Source organism: Brassica napus, chromosome C4 (genome assembly GCF_020379485.1).
Source record: "Brassica napus cultivar Da-Ae chromosome C4, Da-Ae, whole genome shotgun sequence".
NCBI classification, from domain to species: Eukaryota; Viridiplantae; Streptophyta; class Magnoliopsida; order Brassicales; family Brassicaceae; genus Brassica; species Brassica napus.
In genome coordinates, this window is record NC_063447.1 from 60,168,207 (window position 1) to 60,185,569 (window position 17,363).

At 32.6% G+C, this 17,363-nt stretch overlaps 1 protein-coding gene and 1 long non-coding RNA gene across 3 annotated transcripts; one reads left to right on the forward strand and one right to left on the reverse strand.

Moving 5' to 3' along the window:
* Nucleotides 1-6,326: 6,326 nt before the first annotated feature.
* Nucleotides 6,327-8,580, forward strand: LOC106447527 (transcription factor SCREAM2-like). 2 transcript variants are annotated; one of them, XM_013889467.3, is made up of 4 exons: nucleotides 6,327-7,259; nucleotides 7,587-7,718; nucleotides 7,823-7,993; nucleotides 8,336-8,580. In XM_013889467.3, exons 1-4 carry the CDS (start codon nucleotides 7,182-7,184, stop codon nucleotides 8,435-8,437), a joined length of 483 nt encoding a protein of 160 aa, XP_013744921.2. In that variant the 5' UTR covers nucleotides 6,327-7,181; the 3' UTR covers nucleotides 8,438-8,580. The 2 variants fall into 2 exon arrangements, with proteins under 2 accessions (XP_013744921.2, XP_013744923.2); XM_013889469.3 differs by having other exon boundaries at nucleotides 8,339-8,580.
* Nucleotides 8,581-10,665: 2,085 nt separating this feature from the next.
* LOC125585684 lies at nucleotides 10,666-12,565 on the reverse strand. The gene is made up of 4 exons (XR_007322677.1): nucleotides 11,872-12,565; nucleotides 11,580-11,696; nucleotides 11,437-11,489; nucleotides 10,666-11,325 (listed from the first exon to the last, which is right to left on the reverse strand). It is a non-coding gene; the product is annotated as an uncharacterized LOC125585684 (long non-coding RNA).
* Between the last annotated feature and the right edge of the window lie 4,798 nt (nucleotides 12,566-17,363).

The following is a 17,363-nucleotide window of genomic DNA, read 5'->3' on the forward strand; positions in this document are numbered from 1 at the left end:
CCTCCACGAATCAGTAGTTGGCCAATCCTTCATCGACACATAACTGTTTTTCATTCCATCATCGGTCTCAAGAACTACCCCTTTTGATTGCGATGTATGCCTCTCTTAGTTCGAAACAGAGGACAAGCTCATGAAGAAGACAGACGACGTAGAATTTATTAAACGAAGAAAAAACAATTTTTCTACTTATTTATTTTGAAATACCTCTCATGGTATTTGTTTTAGTGAATTTTGTCTATAAAACCAATTATCTAATAATTCTTGATAATATTAGGAGTGAAATCTTTCTTTTTCAATAAGGGGAGATTTGAAGGAGTTTGAATAAATGATCAATCCAATAAGGGTAGGGTGGATTTGATAGAAGTTTTATAAATTCTAGATACAATAAAGAGAGATTTGAACAAAAACTAGAATTCTCTCAAATCATGAGTACAATAAGCCCCCCTTAATCTTGTACCATTTTTATCTACCATAAGAAAGTCATATTAGTCTTATTAGGTCCATTTCATTAATTACATTTATTTAATTATTTATATTAGTCTATCAATATATAAAGATATTAATAATAAACCAATTTTAACTGTAAATTTAAATTTTATTTTTAGTTATAACAAAATATTGAGAAAAAAATCTAACAAAATCTTTTTAAAAATTTAAAATATTTTATTTAAATTAGTACCATTGATTAATTTCGTAATTAATAATATATACTATTATACATTAATTTAAATAAAATTTTATTATAAAACAAAATAAAATAAAAGTGTATGCTATTTTTTAAATTTTATAATTATATTCTATATCTTCTTTATTAAAAGAAATACCATAAAAAATCATACTAGGTCTATTTCATCAATTACATCTATTTGACTATTTAAGTTAATCTATTTGATATATAACATTTCTAAAAAATCTTATAAATTATATAGATATTAATAAATAAATTTTAACTGTAAATTTAAATTTTATTTTTACTTATAACAAATATGTTAAAAAAAACTAACAAAATCTTAATAAAATTTTAAAATATTTTTAAATTAATGCAGCGATTGATTTCAAAATTAATAATATAATATTATTATAATGTATTTACTTATAAAATCTCACAATATACTAAAATAAATAACATAGAAATATAAATTATGCTAAAAAAATATCAATTTTATAGTATAACTAAATAAAATTTTAAAATGTATTGTATTCAGTCTGTAAAAATTAGAAAAAATGAAGGAGATTCTCAATTTTTTTATTTCATACTATGAATTTATTTTACCAAACTCGAAAATATATTAATATATAATAACAATTAATAATAAAGTAAAATATCTAAAACAAATCATTATACATTAATAATATCGAATAAGAAACATAACCAATAACATTATAGATTTACACAATATATAACACTAAAATGTAAATATCTTTTAAAGTTTTGCGATGGTATCCGTTATATATTTATAAAATGAAAATGTACCCGCACGTATAATTAGTTTATAAGTCTACAACTAGACATGCACACGTCAGACATGTAACTGTGAGCATATATACTTAGTCATAAATTTAATGTTAAATACGTATTTTCTACATTATTCTGATGTATAAATATGAGGATGGAAATGATTGAGCAATGTATATTATTTGATCAAATACTATACAAAAATCGAAAATAAAAGATATTACAAAAAAAGAGTGATGTTTGATAGCACAAAGCCGCCCCCGTGACCTAATTCTCATTTGATTCCTTTGTCACATTCAAGAGGAAAGTGGGGTACTTCAAACTGATAAACCCTGACTACAACATACTATTGCAAATTCTTCTTCAGATATGTTCAATATTATTTTGTCTGTTTGGTCTCATCTAAATCCCATGTACATTGATGTATTGGACTAGTTTAATTAATAAGTCGTCATTAAAATTGATGTATTGGGACTCGAAGCAACTCCACGATACTAAACCTACCACGCGAATATAAACCATGTTTTAAACTTTATTTGAATATCTAAAAAGAGATCCATCTATTGTCTAAACTTCTCTTTGAAGTTTGGTATGGATCATTCTATAAATCTAGGATATTCCAGGTTAGTAAAACATTGACGTGATAATATGAAGAATAAACAGCAAGAGATAAATATGTGTACTGCAATGTCATGATTATTTTTGTCACCTAATTGAATTGAGACTAGGTATCAACTGTTTACCTGGAAAAGAAAAAAAGATTAGCAAAACTATAATGTAATAAACAGTCTATTAATCAAGATCTTAAACAAAAAAAGGAAATAAATGTATAGTTTTTAGCAAAAACATAAAAAAAAAAAAGTATAACTAGTACTCTTAGCATACCAGATCAAGTGAAGTTAACGACATAACAGTAACATGAATCGCTTGTGAAGTAACGGCGTCTATAGAGGGCGTGGTCTTCATAAAATTTCAATCTTGAGCTGATAATAATAAGTAGTGTTTCATAATGGTGGTTCATAAGTCGGACGTGTAAATTTTCATGCAGTCAGAATCATTTTTCCTAATAAGTAGGAAAATAAACCAATGATCGTTTTTCAAGTGGAACTACTCTATGAATATTGAATCTCGTTGATTTTTGCTTATGAACTATATTAAGACCATTTCCAACTCATCTCTAAAATAGAGATGAAATTTTTGCTCCAATGTGTTTCTCTATAATAGAAGAATGTTATATTTGCCTCTATAAATAGATGAATGCTATTTTTTTCTATATTTAGAAAAAAAATAGTATTCATCTATTTATAGAGGCAAATATAACATTTTTATAGAAAGACATTAGAGCAAAAACCTCATAATATAGAAGAAAAAATAGTATTCATCTATTTATAGAGGCAAATATAACATTTTTATAGAGAGACATTAGAGCAAAAACCTCATCTCTATCGTTTTCTCTATTTTAGAGATAGGTTAGAGATGTTTTAAATCAGTAATTTAGTGCAAGAAAGTTTAATTCATGAGGGAGATAAGACAAAAGAGATATAGCTGTTGCAGACACGAGACTCTTTTACAAAATTTTAAGGTACAAATATTAATATATAATATGGAACAGGGAAAAAATATTTTACCTGTTTGCTAAAATGATAATTTCTAAGCCATTTTTTTTCGAAAATGAATCAATGACAAGGTAATTCTTTGTATCCCTTATAATTCATATGTAGATAGCGACCCTACATATATATCTCCCACATATATTTTCATTTTCATTTCCAATCGGTATTTTCTATAACAAGATTACAAATAGCATGGCGATTGTCGGAAGGCATAATATCTACAGTGTTAATATAAAACTACAGTGTATATAAGTTATACCATAGTCTTGGAACTCTTGGTTTTGTTTGTGTTGCCTAATTTTTCCTTAATGGTGGCAATTGCAAGAATATCACACAACACAAATGTTAAATACATTTAAATCAGATTCTAATATATGCTGTATATAATACTATATGACATATTGAGTACTAAACTCTACGATTTGATTTTAATTCATAAGTACATATCTCCAACAATATATCTAACCAAAGAGGATCTCGGAGTGGACGAGAGTTGGAGAAAAAGAAGAGTGGACTTTAGTACGCTCGCCCTAACTCTCTCCCGATAGAGACTCCGCCGCACATCATCTCTCTCGGCGCCGGAGAGGCCTTTGGCCGCCGGCGTCGGGCCATTTGCACCACCGCTCGCTCCTCACCGTCTTCTGCTTCCTTTTTCGTGGTTCTCAGTCTCTGTTCCGTGGTCAGCGTCGTCTCTAACAACGCCGTCTCGTCGAGTTTCTCCGTCACCACCGCCCCTGTTCTCAGTTCCACCTACCTCCAGGTTCCCCCTCCGCCTCCGCTTCTAACAGTGATGAAAAGCTCCCACCTTTCCACACTTCCTGAGACCATCTCCAACCACGGTCGCTCTCCATTGCTAACACTCTCCGTGCTTCCGTTCCATCCCGGGATAGTCAAGCCTCGAACCTGCGGATCTATGCTTTCCATGAAAAATCTTCAGTTAGATCCGACGTATGCAGAGCCCCTTGAGCCAGATCTCCTTGTCAACCTCGTCTTGGGTTTTAGCCAGTTCGGAGGTTGTGTCAGAGCACTCCTCTATCTCGTCTCTCCCCTTCGCCGGATCGAGTCACCAACTCCAGCCACCGCCTCCATCCAACTCCCGCTAGCTTCCTCACATGTCTTTATGCCACCGATTATACACCCAACATTGAGGCAGCTCCATCCCACCAAGGTTTCTATGGAGCTAAGCTACATCGATTAGATCTTCGTCTCCTAGTTACCACCGGACCTATTGTGCAAGAGTGTTGTTTCGCCAGATTTCCTCACGAAGTTTTCACCATTGCGTCTCTATCACACTATGCCGTCTCAAGCATCGACGGTTCTTCGCAAAACCGGATTTGTGGCATTCCCGATCTCCTCGTCGCTGGAACTATTATGCAAGAGTGTGGACTCGCCAGATTTACTAACTCCATCACCGCTGTGATTCCATCACATTACGCCGTCTCAAGCATCGACGGTTCTTCACAACTATGCGACTTTCACACTGGAGTTGTTACACGGAGACCAATCCATCCCGAAGCTTTTTACCTCTTATCCGATGTTTGCTCACACACACTCTGGTTGAACGAGAGTGATGACTGTCTGCTTAGGTCTTCGGTTACAACTTGTTGGGCTCGACACGGTAATGTTGAGTTTCGAGTCTTGGACCCAATTAAACCTTCAGCTCTGTCATCAAACCTCATTTCCCCAAGCGCCTCTTTGGAGGTGAAGTTAGAGCTTGAGATTCACCTAGTCTATTCGGTAAGCCATGTTGGGTTTAAAGCTGATCGTACTTGTTTCAGCGCCAAATCAAGTCAAATAGGACTTAGTTCTCTCAATGTTGTCTACGGATCTGGAGCTTCTCACCTAAAGTTCTTGCCAATCAACATTCCAACCTCTTCGTATAGGTGTTTCAACGTCGTTTTCGACTATCAATTGTTCTTTCGAACAATCGCCATGGGAACAAAAGTGAAGCTTCTCTTTGGGTTTCTTCATTTCGCTGAGCGTGACTCGCCCCTAGATGGTTCTATCTCTAGTTTTTCTGTATTGTTTTCTAGTTTCATTCTACCGTCGAACAGGGCTCCGGAACTTTATGCTTCAGTTGTAAACGTTTCTCTTTGAACCTTTTATAATATAAGTTTGTGTTACAAAAAAAAAAAAGAGATGTCTAAACGAATTAAGCTACAGACGTGAGACAGAAAGGGTTTGATGAAGCAACGGGACTTGTGTGTAGAGTGTTGTTTTGTTGTGATGATTAAGTGGCACGCATGTGAATTGGTGGGTACGTTTGTTTGTCCGTCTCTTACATAGACAATCTTCTGCATCATTTATCAATACTAATCTATCCAAACTTATATACTTACATGTATTTATAAACTCTAACATGTACAACTTCGTATATTTACTTTAGTGGGTGGAGCATATTGATCTAACATACATATATAGATGAGTTTTTATTTTTTTTGAATGAAATAGATGAGTTTTTAATTTGAAACTGATCCATCAAATCATTCTTTACATGCGTAAGGCAAATTGTTGGCCATCAAACTATATATATATATATATGTATATATGATAAGTGTTTTGAGAGACGTGACTTTACATTGGTGTTTGTTCAAAAATGTGATGCACAACTACATACATATAAACGTAGAGTATAGTCATCCATATACGTACACAGATCAATGTATACGTTACGCATATATATTTCTCGAGAGAGAAAGAAATAAAGAGAGCGATATGGAGGACAAGGAGAGATGGTGAATAGGGGAAGAGAGATCAGGATCATATATCAGTGGGTTTGTGTTCATAAAGATCCCCGTGAGGAGTGTTTGGTGGCATTCCAAAATCACAACTAACATTCTTTTGTTTGCTTTTATTCTCCCGATGCTCCCAAGCTTTAACTTATTCTTTAAAAAAAAATTGCACAATATTAGTTCCTCTCCCATATATTACGAATTCACGAGCTCATATAATTTCCTTTATCCTCTTTTTTTTTCATAACTATCATTCTCTCTTCAAGTATCATATTAACATTATTCAAGTACTACATAAATATATATACCGCGGATCTAGTTAATCCAAGTTCAAATGGTTTTCTTCTTGTTGCAATGATCATAACGAATTAGATGTAAATGGCACTTGCATACTTTAATTCGTTATTGACTAGAAACTGGATCCAAAAGAGATGTGGTGATGTCTTTTTGATACGAAATTTATTCTAGATAGATCAATATATGATGTTCAAAAAGAAATGAATGACCAGCAATAATAGATATATACCTGACAAAGTCCATTTTATATTATTATTTACTACAGCGATTGGAATAGTATATCGATATCGTATCATTAAGTATAAATATGGAGTTTTCCCGTTATATATCTTTATCCGTTTCCAAAAGTTCAAAGCTGTATATAGTTGTAGTCAATTATCGTGATTTTGCTTGGACGCGTTAGAATAGTATCGAAACAAAGAGGAAAATAAAACACATAAATAATGTAAAACTTTTTATGGTGCTAAGATAAGGTATTTTATCACAGCGAGAAATTACAGTCAATAAAAACATAGTAATTAGTTTACAATATTAGTATCGGTAGGTAAAGGTATGGACACGTATATTTGTATTTGTACGTATGTAAATGATCATATGAATAATTGAATATTGTAAATTATTATTATTATTATTATTATTTTTTGAAAAAATATTAAATTAATTCAAACAAAAAATACTGTACAACCAAAGTTGCTTGTTTTAAGCTCAAAAGAATTTGAAACTTTGCTTTACATCAGAAAGTAGGATATTGTAAATTAATCAATATTCGAAATGCATAAATATAAGAAGAAAAAAAACAGGGTCGAATATTAAATAGATTTCGTATATTAGGACATAGAGGCAAGGAAGTAATTCACGAGATACAAATCGGAGTTGTCCGTATGTAATATTTTGTAGCGATCAAGAGAGACTAACGCAGACATGTGAGAGGGGAGAGGATCCTATAAACAATTTAGTCTAAGTTCTCTGCTTCCTCCTTATCATATATATATTGCAGATATACACATAGTTCCTCTAAATAGAAGATAATACAAATAAATCAAGAAAGCTCTATTGGAAGGGAAGAGGCTTATAAATATAAGAATGGTTTCGAGGGAACAAAATAGAGGTTCTTTACAAGAGAAGTTTCAACTGCTTCGTTCAGCCACTAATTCTCATGCTGTAATTATATTCAACCTCTTCTTCCTTTTTTATTATAAAAGCAATCATTTTCTACCATTTGGGTATTTGAATCCAAAATGGATCTACTGTTCTTGTATGCTTTTATGTTTTTGGGTGATCACTTTATCCTCTTCTAAGTGTATATAGAAGAACATATAATTGGAAACGAGATATATGGGGGGGGGGGGGGTAGTCATGATCGTGTGGATTGAAGACTGTTTTTTTTTTTCTCTCTCTCTTTTTTTTTCTGCTAAACCTCTAATAATAATTTTGGGATGATTTATATGCTATTAATATATGTCCGTGCACACATGTTTTTGATGACAGCAAAGCGAAACATCGATTATAATGGATGCATCGAAATATATCCAAAACCTTAAGAAAAAAGTCGAAAGATTCAAGGAGGACACTGCCGCAGAGCAATCTTCAAGCGAACCCACGGATCCCACCACACCAATGGTATAAGCAATCACAAATATATACTTTGGAACCATTATATACATAAGTGTGCAAGTGATATGAGAGATTCACTACGAGGTTTTGAATGGTCAATTTATTTATAGGTAAAAGTCGAAACCCTAGAAAAGGGTTTTATGATAAAAGTTTTCTCAGGGGAGAATCAGCCAGGCATGCTTGTTTCGGTATTAGAAGCCTTTGAGGATATGGGGCTTGACGTTCTCGAAGCTAGGGTTTCATGTACGGACTCCTTTAGCTTGCATGCCATGGGAGTCAAGGTAATTAACAAATCATCATACAAACATATCTGTATACATTAATGATATATCGTAATTACAGTTATTTATTGTGCCTATTTATATATGTTTCGGATAGTGTTTGTATGATTTACTCAATACAAATGAGCTCACTTTGAGATAGTTTCATCATATGTTTTAATGAAATATTATCTGGTTTCACTTACATATATATGGATAAAGCTTGTGTCATAATTGCTGCTGAAAAGTTTATAAATCATAGAACACATATGTATACAAAATATAAACATGAGTTGTCAACGTCTATATGTGAGTGTTGGCATAAATAAATGATCTAAATGATTACGTCACCTTTACTAACAGCAGAATGAAGATGATGAAAGAATGGATGCTGAAGCAGTGAAACAGGCAGTGACAGATGCAATCACAAGCTGGGGTGAAACCAATGTTCCACCTTTTCTTTGATTCTCCTTTATTTATGTTTAATATACAAAATATAATAACACAATTTCTATAGTAATTATGTTATTTTATGTTCACCAATTTACCAAGAATTGTCCCCTAGAAAACATAAAATATACATCTTTCTGAAATAAACGTTTTTTCTAGAAAATCTATTATTGAGGAACGGAGAAAGTGCATATCATCTGAGACAGCTAAAATTTTGTATTCTCAAAATTGAATATCAGAAAATCGAAAACACTCATCATTTTATGAATTTAGTAGACCAAAATTTTATTATTATTATTATTTCGGATTTGATCAGATGATATTAGATAGCTTATATTATACCACAGAAGACGACAAACACATTTTATTCACGTGAGCAAAATAACTCCAGAAGACCTGGAAAGTAACACGTACAAATACATACTTCCTACATATATATTTGCCCGTTCCAGTCTGACATTTTATTAAAAAAAATCATAAACAACAAACTTTTTTTGGATGATTAGCTAGGTCTGATAATCTGATTGTTGACAAAAGCAGGCTTTTGATAATTTGATTTAAATTAGCATGAACAATTAACAAGGTAAAAATATTTGCCAAAAATATAAATCAACATTAAATAAAATTATCTATGTCATATTTTTTTCCGAAGCCATGTCATCAATTTCAGTAGTCATGTCATATTTATTTTGTGAAATTGATTGTAGAAAATACATGTGGCAAAATTATTTTGCAAATATAGTCTAGGGATGTTTAAAATTTAAACTAACCACATTACCACCCAACATTGTTTGCATGAATATGGTCATGAATAAGCTGGATTGATTATTACGATACGCTAAGGAAACCACGAAAATAAATTAAATTAAATGAGTTAGTAATAATTAACATACAGCTGACACTTCATCCAACCAGTAAACACTATGTTTTCGTATTGTGCAGATCCAAAGCCAGCTATCACACAAAATTTGGTGCAATTAACCTTTTCTATAATTAATTTAATACTATTATGTTGCTTGGATTTTAGAATAACAAAAATAAAAGAAAGAAATTCGGTTAAGTATTTTTTTCATTTTATAAACTTTGATATTATCATAAATTTTTAGAATATATGATTTATATTCTAGTATTATGTATTGTATAACTCTTAAATCTTATTGTTTAGTTTTCTTATTCTTTTATTAATATTAATTTATTTTTTGTATTTTATCTTTTTTAAATTGTTATTGCATTTTTGAGTTTGGTACAATTAATATATAATTTGAAATAATGAAATTAAGAATCTTCTTCAACATATGATCTTTGAAAAATATATAGCTGTAAAAATAAAATTTCAACATATGTTAATAACTTTATTTTGGTATAAAATATTATGTAATTAACAAATTTTAACCCGCTTAATAAATGATAATTAATTTAAATGAAAGAGTTTTAAAAAATTAAATAGGTTAACTTACCAATTTAATATAATTTTGGAGATAGTACTTTTATAATAACTAGAGCCGGTGTCCGCGCTCCGCGCGGATAACACGTTTAATTACAGTAAATTTATATTTAATTGATATTTTTAGTTTAATAAATTGTATGTAAATTTTTTTTTTGTTGTATAATTAACCATAGAGTTTTTTAGTTTAAGAAAGTGTAAATTAATCTCTTGCAAAGTTGATCAATATATATTCAAAGGGACAAAAGTACCTCAGAAACTGACTCAGATTAGCTGAGAAAATAACATTCAAATACAAAAATAAATGTCTCTATTATAAAACCAACAAAGGATAAAACTTTAAGAGAAGTTTCCATGGGTTTTCGAGATCTTGTAGACGTATCTGGAATAACGTCATTCACAAACTATCTTTTCAGCCGTGGCTGCTGCTCTGATATTGAACCTGTAATCCAATTTTATACACGGCTACTTGAATCAATTTGATCTTGTATTTGATGAAGAATCCATGGCTTGTAAGCCTTACCGTTTGACTAAAGCATCCATGTTTCCTCTTCAACAGAATCTTCATCACCGCAGCTTTTCTCTGACTCAAATGTTGCTGGACACTGAGTCCACCTCCTTCTTCCTTTGATTTCTCTATGCTACTCTTACTACTACTATGTACTCTCAATTAATGAAATACACATAAGATTCTCGAAGCTAGTATTCCTTTCTCTGTTTCAGTAGTTTAACAAACACGCACATGTACACCATATCTATATATAAGAAAAAAAACATATTGTACCCATAAGCCTTTTGCTTAAAATAAAAACATGTTACTGTAAATTAGATTAGTTTGAAAGGAAAAAACAAAGAGAATCAGATGAGTCGTAAAATGAGAAAATCCCACAGACCGGAACTATCACTTAACGACACTTTGTTCCCTAATTTTATTATCATCCCTTTTGGCTCCTTCTCTTTTTATTGACTGTCTGATACGCTCACGTTTGGTCTATTCACCAACTACTAATAACATCAACGCTAAGAGTTGATCAAAACATGTGATCAAAATTGATTTTCCTTAGCTTTCATGTGATTCACTTGGTGTCTTGGGATCAGCTGAACTACTCAGCTTTACAGCAACAAATGCTTTTGATGTCTCGGTATCTGCCAGTTAAGCTAATGTTATTGATCCTAGCACGAATCTTACATCAGAGAGGCTAAGCTTTTGATGCTTGGTTTGATTTTGGTTCTCGAAACTTTCAAAGCAAGATTTTTTTGAGAAAGTTTCCATAGAAACACTCATGCCGTTTGCCAAACCCACCGATCAAATCCATTGTCAGACCAAAATATTCAAGCTTTTTGTCTCTTTCAGGTGGTTTGACATCCGCCATTAGCTTATTGTCACCATTGTAGCTAATAGCATGTCTAATTTACATGTACCACACTTCTCTACTGGAATACGATGAACAAAAATAATCTGGAAAACGTGAAGATACAATACAATCTCAAGAGGAAACCTCAGTCACAGCAACAGCTCATAAAAACATAGTTCATAGCATAGAGATTGAATTGGTAGCAGTATCCATACCTGATCACCACTCAGCAGTATGCAGTGCAATGGCGTTAGGAACGTCAAAAGTCCTAGAATTAGGAGTACATATAACAAAGTGGATTAGTTAGGCGAGGGATTTGCGGAGGAGAATTGGGGACATATGTGTTAAGCTCTCACACCATCAGATGTTTTATTTTCTGGATATGGAGCAACTGACGTCAGTGCCACACAACCTACGGTGAGTGACCATTGTGATGTGTGAAAGAGGAACGAAGCAGACGTGTGAAAACATTCTCCTACAATGACCGGATTCCAAATATGGAAATTTTTCATTATTGGAGCTTGTGTGACTGGTGAGAAGTAAAGACACATCTCATCGTCTAGGATATCATAAAATAATGGAAACGCCTATTAAGCTCCATAAATTTATCTACTGAAGATCATAATTATCTAGATTTTCAGGACACAAACCTTTTCATCTAGAAGAAGCATGTCCACGCCCATCAGTTCCCCTCCTTTGGTGATGTTACGGGCTTCCCATACCGCAGAAGACGCCTCACGGCGGTATTGTAACAACGACCGGTTTAACATTAGAGAAAAAGGTTTGGTAAGCCACCATTGTTGAAGATCGAGTTGTAAGAACAAAAAAAAAATTAGATTTCTGTTGGAGCAGCGTGATCTGTAGAGATATATTTCTCTTTCTTTTTTTAGGGATTTCATCTGAATTCTTGGGAAGGAGGTAGGTAATTTAACTCATTGTAGTGTAATTTAACTCATCGTAGTGTCATCTAGGCAAAGCGTTACAGAAATCTGAAGCTGTAGAGGATTACAGAGATGTCAAAAGAATAGGGTAAACGAAGCATGAGAATAGACTGAGCGAGCTTGGAAAATATTGGGTTAAGTTGGATTTTGTAAACATTAAGCTTTGCCATTCCAAAACAAAAGGCCCAGTCCGAGAAGATAATATACGGAGAATGAGTTTTAGTTGAGTACTGATGTGTCACGTTGAATTTAGTCTTGAATTTTATTATTGGGCTAAAGAGAAAATAAAATGTTTTAAGTTTGGACGTGATGACATGGTAAAATGAGTGGTGGAGAATATTTCTGCCCATGTGGCATTCTTTAGAAACTCTTAAAATAGTCTCTTTTATATAGTAGGATATAATACAGACTATAATAAAATATTAATTAATATTATATTATTACTTACGAAATTAATTAATTTATTATCTAATAAAACATAATTAAAAAGTTTAGTGGGATTTTGTTAGATTTTTCTCAACAGATTTTGTTATAATTAAAAATAAAATTCAAATCTATAGTTAATTACATTTATTAATTCAACTCTATAATTCAAATGCATGGGTGTGATCGATGATTGTGCTTTTGACAAGTTGGAGATGAACCAGTTGGAATAATTAGAGGAAGTGGTCATAAAAATGTCATCTGCTTTGGAAAAGAGTGTTGTTGCTTAGGGAGTGTGTACCTAGAGGTCTTAGACGCGTAACAAGACCAAGGAGTAGGCGTTTGTTTGCAGACCAAGAGTTGCTTACTATTGCCTTTGCTGAGACAATTTGAAAACAGATAGATTCTTATTCCCAATGAGTGTTACTTTCCACTTCATTTCAGAAATTCAGTAATCTTAGAGCAAAATCTTGTTCCCAACTGTTGTCTTGATTCTGAAAGCAGAATCTAGGTAGAAAGAGTTCAATTCAAATAATGGTTTCCAAGTGTGTTGGTTCATGAGACTTATCTCAAGTCAGTAGTGAATGTTCTTTTCAAATAATAGTTGTCCTTTTATTGTCAAACACGGTATCGGATTCATGACTAGCTTACTTGTCTGATTCATTTAAAGTCACTGAGACTTTTACTAGCTAGAAACTGACTTCTTTTGAAGTCACTGAAGGATTAAAATAATAATAAAATATTTTCTAAGAGTTTCGGGAAATCGAAAACGAGTTTTAAAACTATTTTTCTAGGTTTTAGATTTATTATATCCGTTTTCAAAAAGGATTATCTAGAATATCATTAAAATGAACTGTATGGGTTATCTGAAACCTAATGGATTACTTTCAGATATTCGAATCTATAATCAAATATGTGAAATTCAAATTAAACAAATGGATTGAACTACACATACAACATGTCTTCATCATATGCACAAACATTCCACACAAGTCATCTGTTGACCTTCAACATTGGATCAAATATTGTATGCACACAAGTCATTAATTGACCCTTTTTGATGAGACAGCACAAGTCGCACGCTTGGGGTTTGGTTGGTGTTGTTTCTGACTGTTTTGAAGTGTTGATGGGTAATTTCATCTACAGCTTGAGGATGAAGGAATTAGAAGAAATTTCTGGCTTTGTGACAGCAATCAACGCCTTTTTAAAAATATTAAATAACTTAAAAATTAAATGTAATAAAATGAGCCCAAAAGAGAAAATACATGGGTCCAATTACATAACATCCTCGACTTGTAGAAGAAACAAAGATTCGGACGGGAAAAGAAAGAAAACTCGGCGAAGAAAACATGAGGAGGAAAAGAAGAAAATGGAGGATCGCGGTTGGACTCTCAAGGATCTTGACTTGGAAGCTACGGAACCTGGTTATCGGCTACACTGAGGTTTACATGAGATTATTTGTGTTTTGATAATTTTAAAAAATTATCTCTTTAGATAGTCTTATGATTGACAAATCTGAATTTTCAAATCTTCGAGTCTATAATAAAATATGTGAAATTTCAAATTAAACAAGTGGATTGAACGTGCATACTACATAGCCTTCATAATCTGCACTAAAACTGCTCACAAGTCATCCATTGACCTTTCAACATTGGATCACATGTTGTATGCACGCAAGTCATTAGTTGGTGCTCTTTGTAAATAAAATAATTGAATATTTGTCATGCATTTCACTAGGAAGTGATGCATCCTTTATTCCTTCACCATTAGTCCTCATGAGGTTTATTTCTTTCTCACTCTACTATTACATCTAATTGTCAAAACCCTTTGTTGATTTTTAAATATAATTTCATGGTTATGGGTTTTTAAGCTCTCTATAATTTTTACGTTCTTGTATATCGTGTATAAACCAAAATGAGTTTCTTTTGTTATAATTTAGTAATTATTGAGTTTCCTCGTTATGCATGTTTATGAGATATATGTTCTTAGTGGTGGTTAGTAAGCAATATTTTTACAGAAACATTGTAATTTGTGGATCTTGTCTTTCTTAAACAAGATTTTTTCCTAATATTTCGTTAATGTTACTTTTTCATTTGATATGTTTTTTAACTACATTAGTTTTCTGATACAGATAGTGGTCAAATAAACAAACGTTTTAGTTTGACGACATGTTTCATGGTTTGTAATAAGATCTATGAATGTTTATATGCATATAATATATATTTTGTTTTGTATCAGAAAGTTTGCTTATTTCTTCAGATTTTGTTAAGATGGGTCATATATACAAGAGTTATTGCAGTCATGTGCCCCAAAACAATATGGATCTGCCCATCAACGACGCTGAGAGACAAAGCAATGCTCATGTTAGTTATTTTGATGTAATGAGTAAGGTTACATTTTGTGGATAAACTTTTCAGTGTTATGAATTCTTTCCGACTCTAAAATGTAAAAATAGTTGAACATACCGTTGCAAATTAACATTGACTTCATTGTATGTTCAGCATGTAAGGAAAAACAGTACACAAACTAATCATTATTGACTTCACTGATGCCGTATCCTCCTTATAAAATAATGCTAATTGGTAGTCTCATCTTTCGTTTTACACAAAACAATGTCACTAACAGAACTCTATGTGTAGAAGATATAGTTGAAGGACCACGGTCGAGATCAGCTCTTTCCTCCGATGCCATATTCAAGAAATTGCAAAAGTATGGGACAGATTCTACTTGACACAGATATTTTCAACCTAGAATTATAGAGTAAGAAAAATTTCCTTTTTTTCTCATCCTAAAAAAGACAAGACAATGGTCCACAAGCAAAATTTCGTGATAGCCTCTGTTTAATTGGCCCATTAATACACGCATGCCCAACTTTGCGTATATGGTGGTAGATAGACGTGAAAGGGCAGAAGCTGAGCCATAAATCATAATAATAGAAAGCTTAGGAATTTTGGAATGGTGGAACCAACAAGGTCCTGTCGAGTTGAGTAATCTGTAGGAAACATTATCCTTAATAGTTTTAACAGTATGTACCACTTTGCCACTGACTATGTTGTGGTCAAGAGAAGTAAAGAGTATAATATGAAGTGATAAAGAATCTTTTCTTATTAGTGGTTATACGTATTTGAACCCTTGAATTTTTCTCAATGTCCTTCTCATAGATATCTTTATAGGTAAGCTAAAGTTACCTCAAGATCATGTTTCAACCCTCAGCAAGTTGCAATATGTAGCCAACGAGCAAGCTTGTCAAATCGTTTTCAAACGTATCCTTAACCCTAGTGCACTCATTTTTGATCATTTACTCTCTTTTGTACTGTTTGCTCTATTATCACAACTCTTGATCAAATGCTACCAAAACGTCTCTCGTTTTCCTCGTGTGTTTCTGGACTTGTTTTCGTGGATTGTTCACGACAGTCGCAGTAAATAGCGACCACATAAGATTCCCACGGGACCGGAAAACGTCATGGAAAGATTCAGTATTGTCGGAAATGTTGAATTTAAGGAATTATGAAGAGTTTATGTTCTGTTTTACAAACCTAATTTACGTAATTCTCATAAACATTTTTGCTAAAAATAATTTATTACAATATATAGATATTCTTCACAAGATTTACAACCCACATAAGATAGTGGTACCATTGAGGAAAAGAAAGAGAAGTAAAGTTATCGCATCCAAAAAATCACATGGTTTCATGATTTGGATTTTGGACCCAATGTCATTGTATAGTGTGCAGTTTTTTTACGGTAAAGTCAAATTTTAAAATGGTTAGAACCATTTTTGAAATCTTTCCTTCTTTAGCTATGTTTATTACGTGTTGTTCTCAGCATCTCTTGCTCCATAATATCTGAGGTCATCAAATAACCAAACCATATTCGTCATTTTGCAAACAATTTTGGGATTATTTGAACATATTTATCACCTATTTGAAATACTATTAAGTAGACTATAACTATTTAAGGTCAGTTCTAAGCTTCTAGCTATCAGATTCAGGTAAATGGTAAATTTGGAATTAAGCTCAGCTCCAGCTATCAGATTCAGGTAAATGGTAAATAGGGAATTTGTTGCTAGAATTCACTTAAAAAATTTATGATGTAAATGTAAGGTATACAGTGTTTCAAAAAAAGAATGTAAGGTTTACCAAATGATCTTAAGGTGTTAGATGCATTTATTGAGAATACCTCATCAAGCTCTATGCATTTTTCCCTTTCTCTCTTTGTGAAGACAGAGGGCCATCAATCAACAGCTTTTTGGACCACGCTCTCTATCGTTCCAATTCCATTGGATGTATCAAATGCGTCTTTGGACCACAGTCAGTTGCTTTTGATTTTCACTGCAAGTTTTTCGTTCATGTTTCAAACAGGATGGGAATGTCTCAGAAAATTTACTTTCAATTCAAGGTATCAGCAAGTAAAAAGTTCATACATACTCGTTTTGCAATGAGACTTCGTAGGAAACAGTTTTAGGCGATAGTATCAAACAAGACTTAAAACCCGAATTCATTATCTCAACATTCATTTTTTGTTAGTTCCATTATTTAAAAAAATAAAATATCGAAGCTATATGTTTATTTGTATCTCGTACAAATCCAACCCATGTTATGCATAGATCACATTTCCATGTGAGTCCTCTTAAGATGGTGCACGTGCGGTACTAAGATCGTTGGTTGTATTTCTGATGAGGCTAAAGAAGCTCATAAGCAACTTGGAACACGTAGAATACATAACTCGTGTTGGAATTCCCTCCTAAAGCCCAAAACAAATCAAGCCTTAGTCCAAGA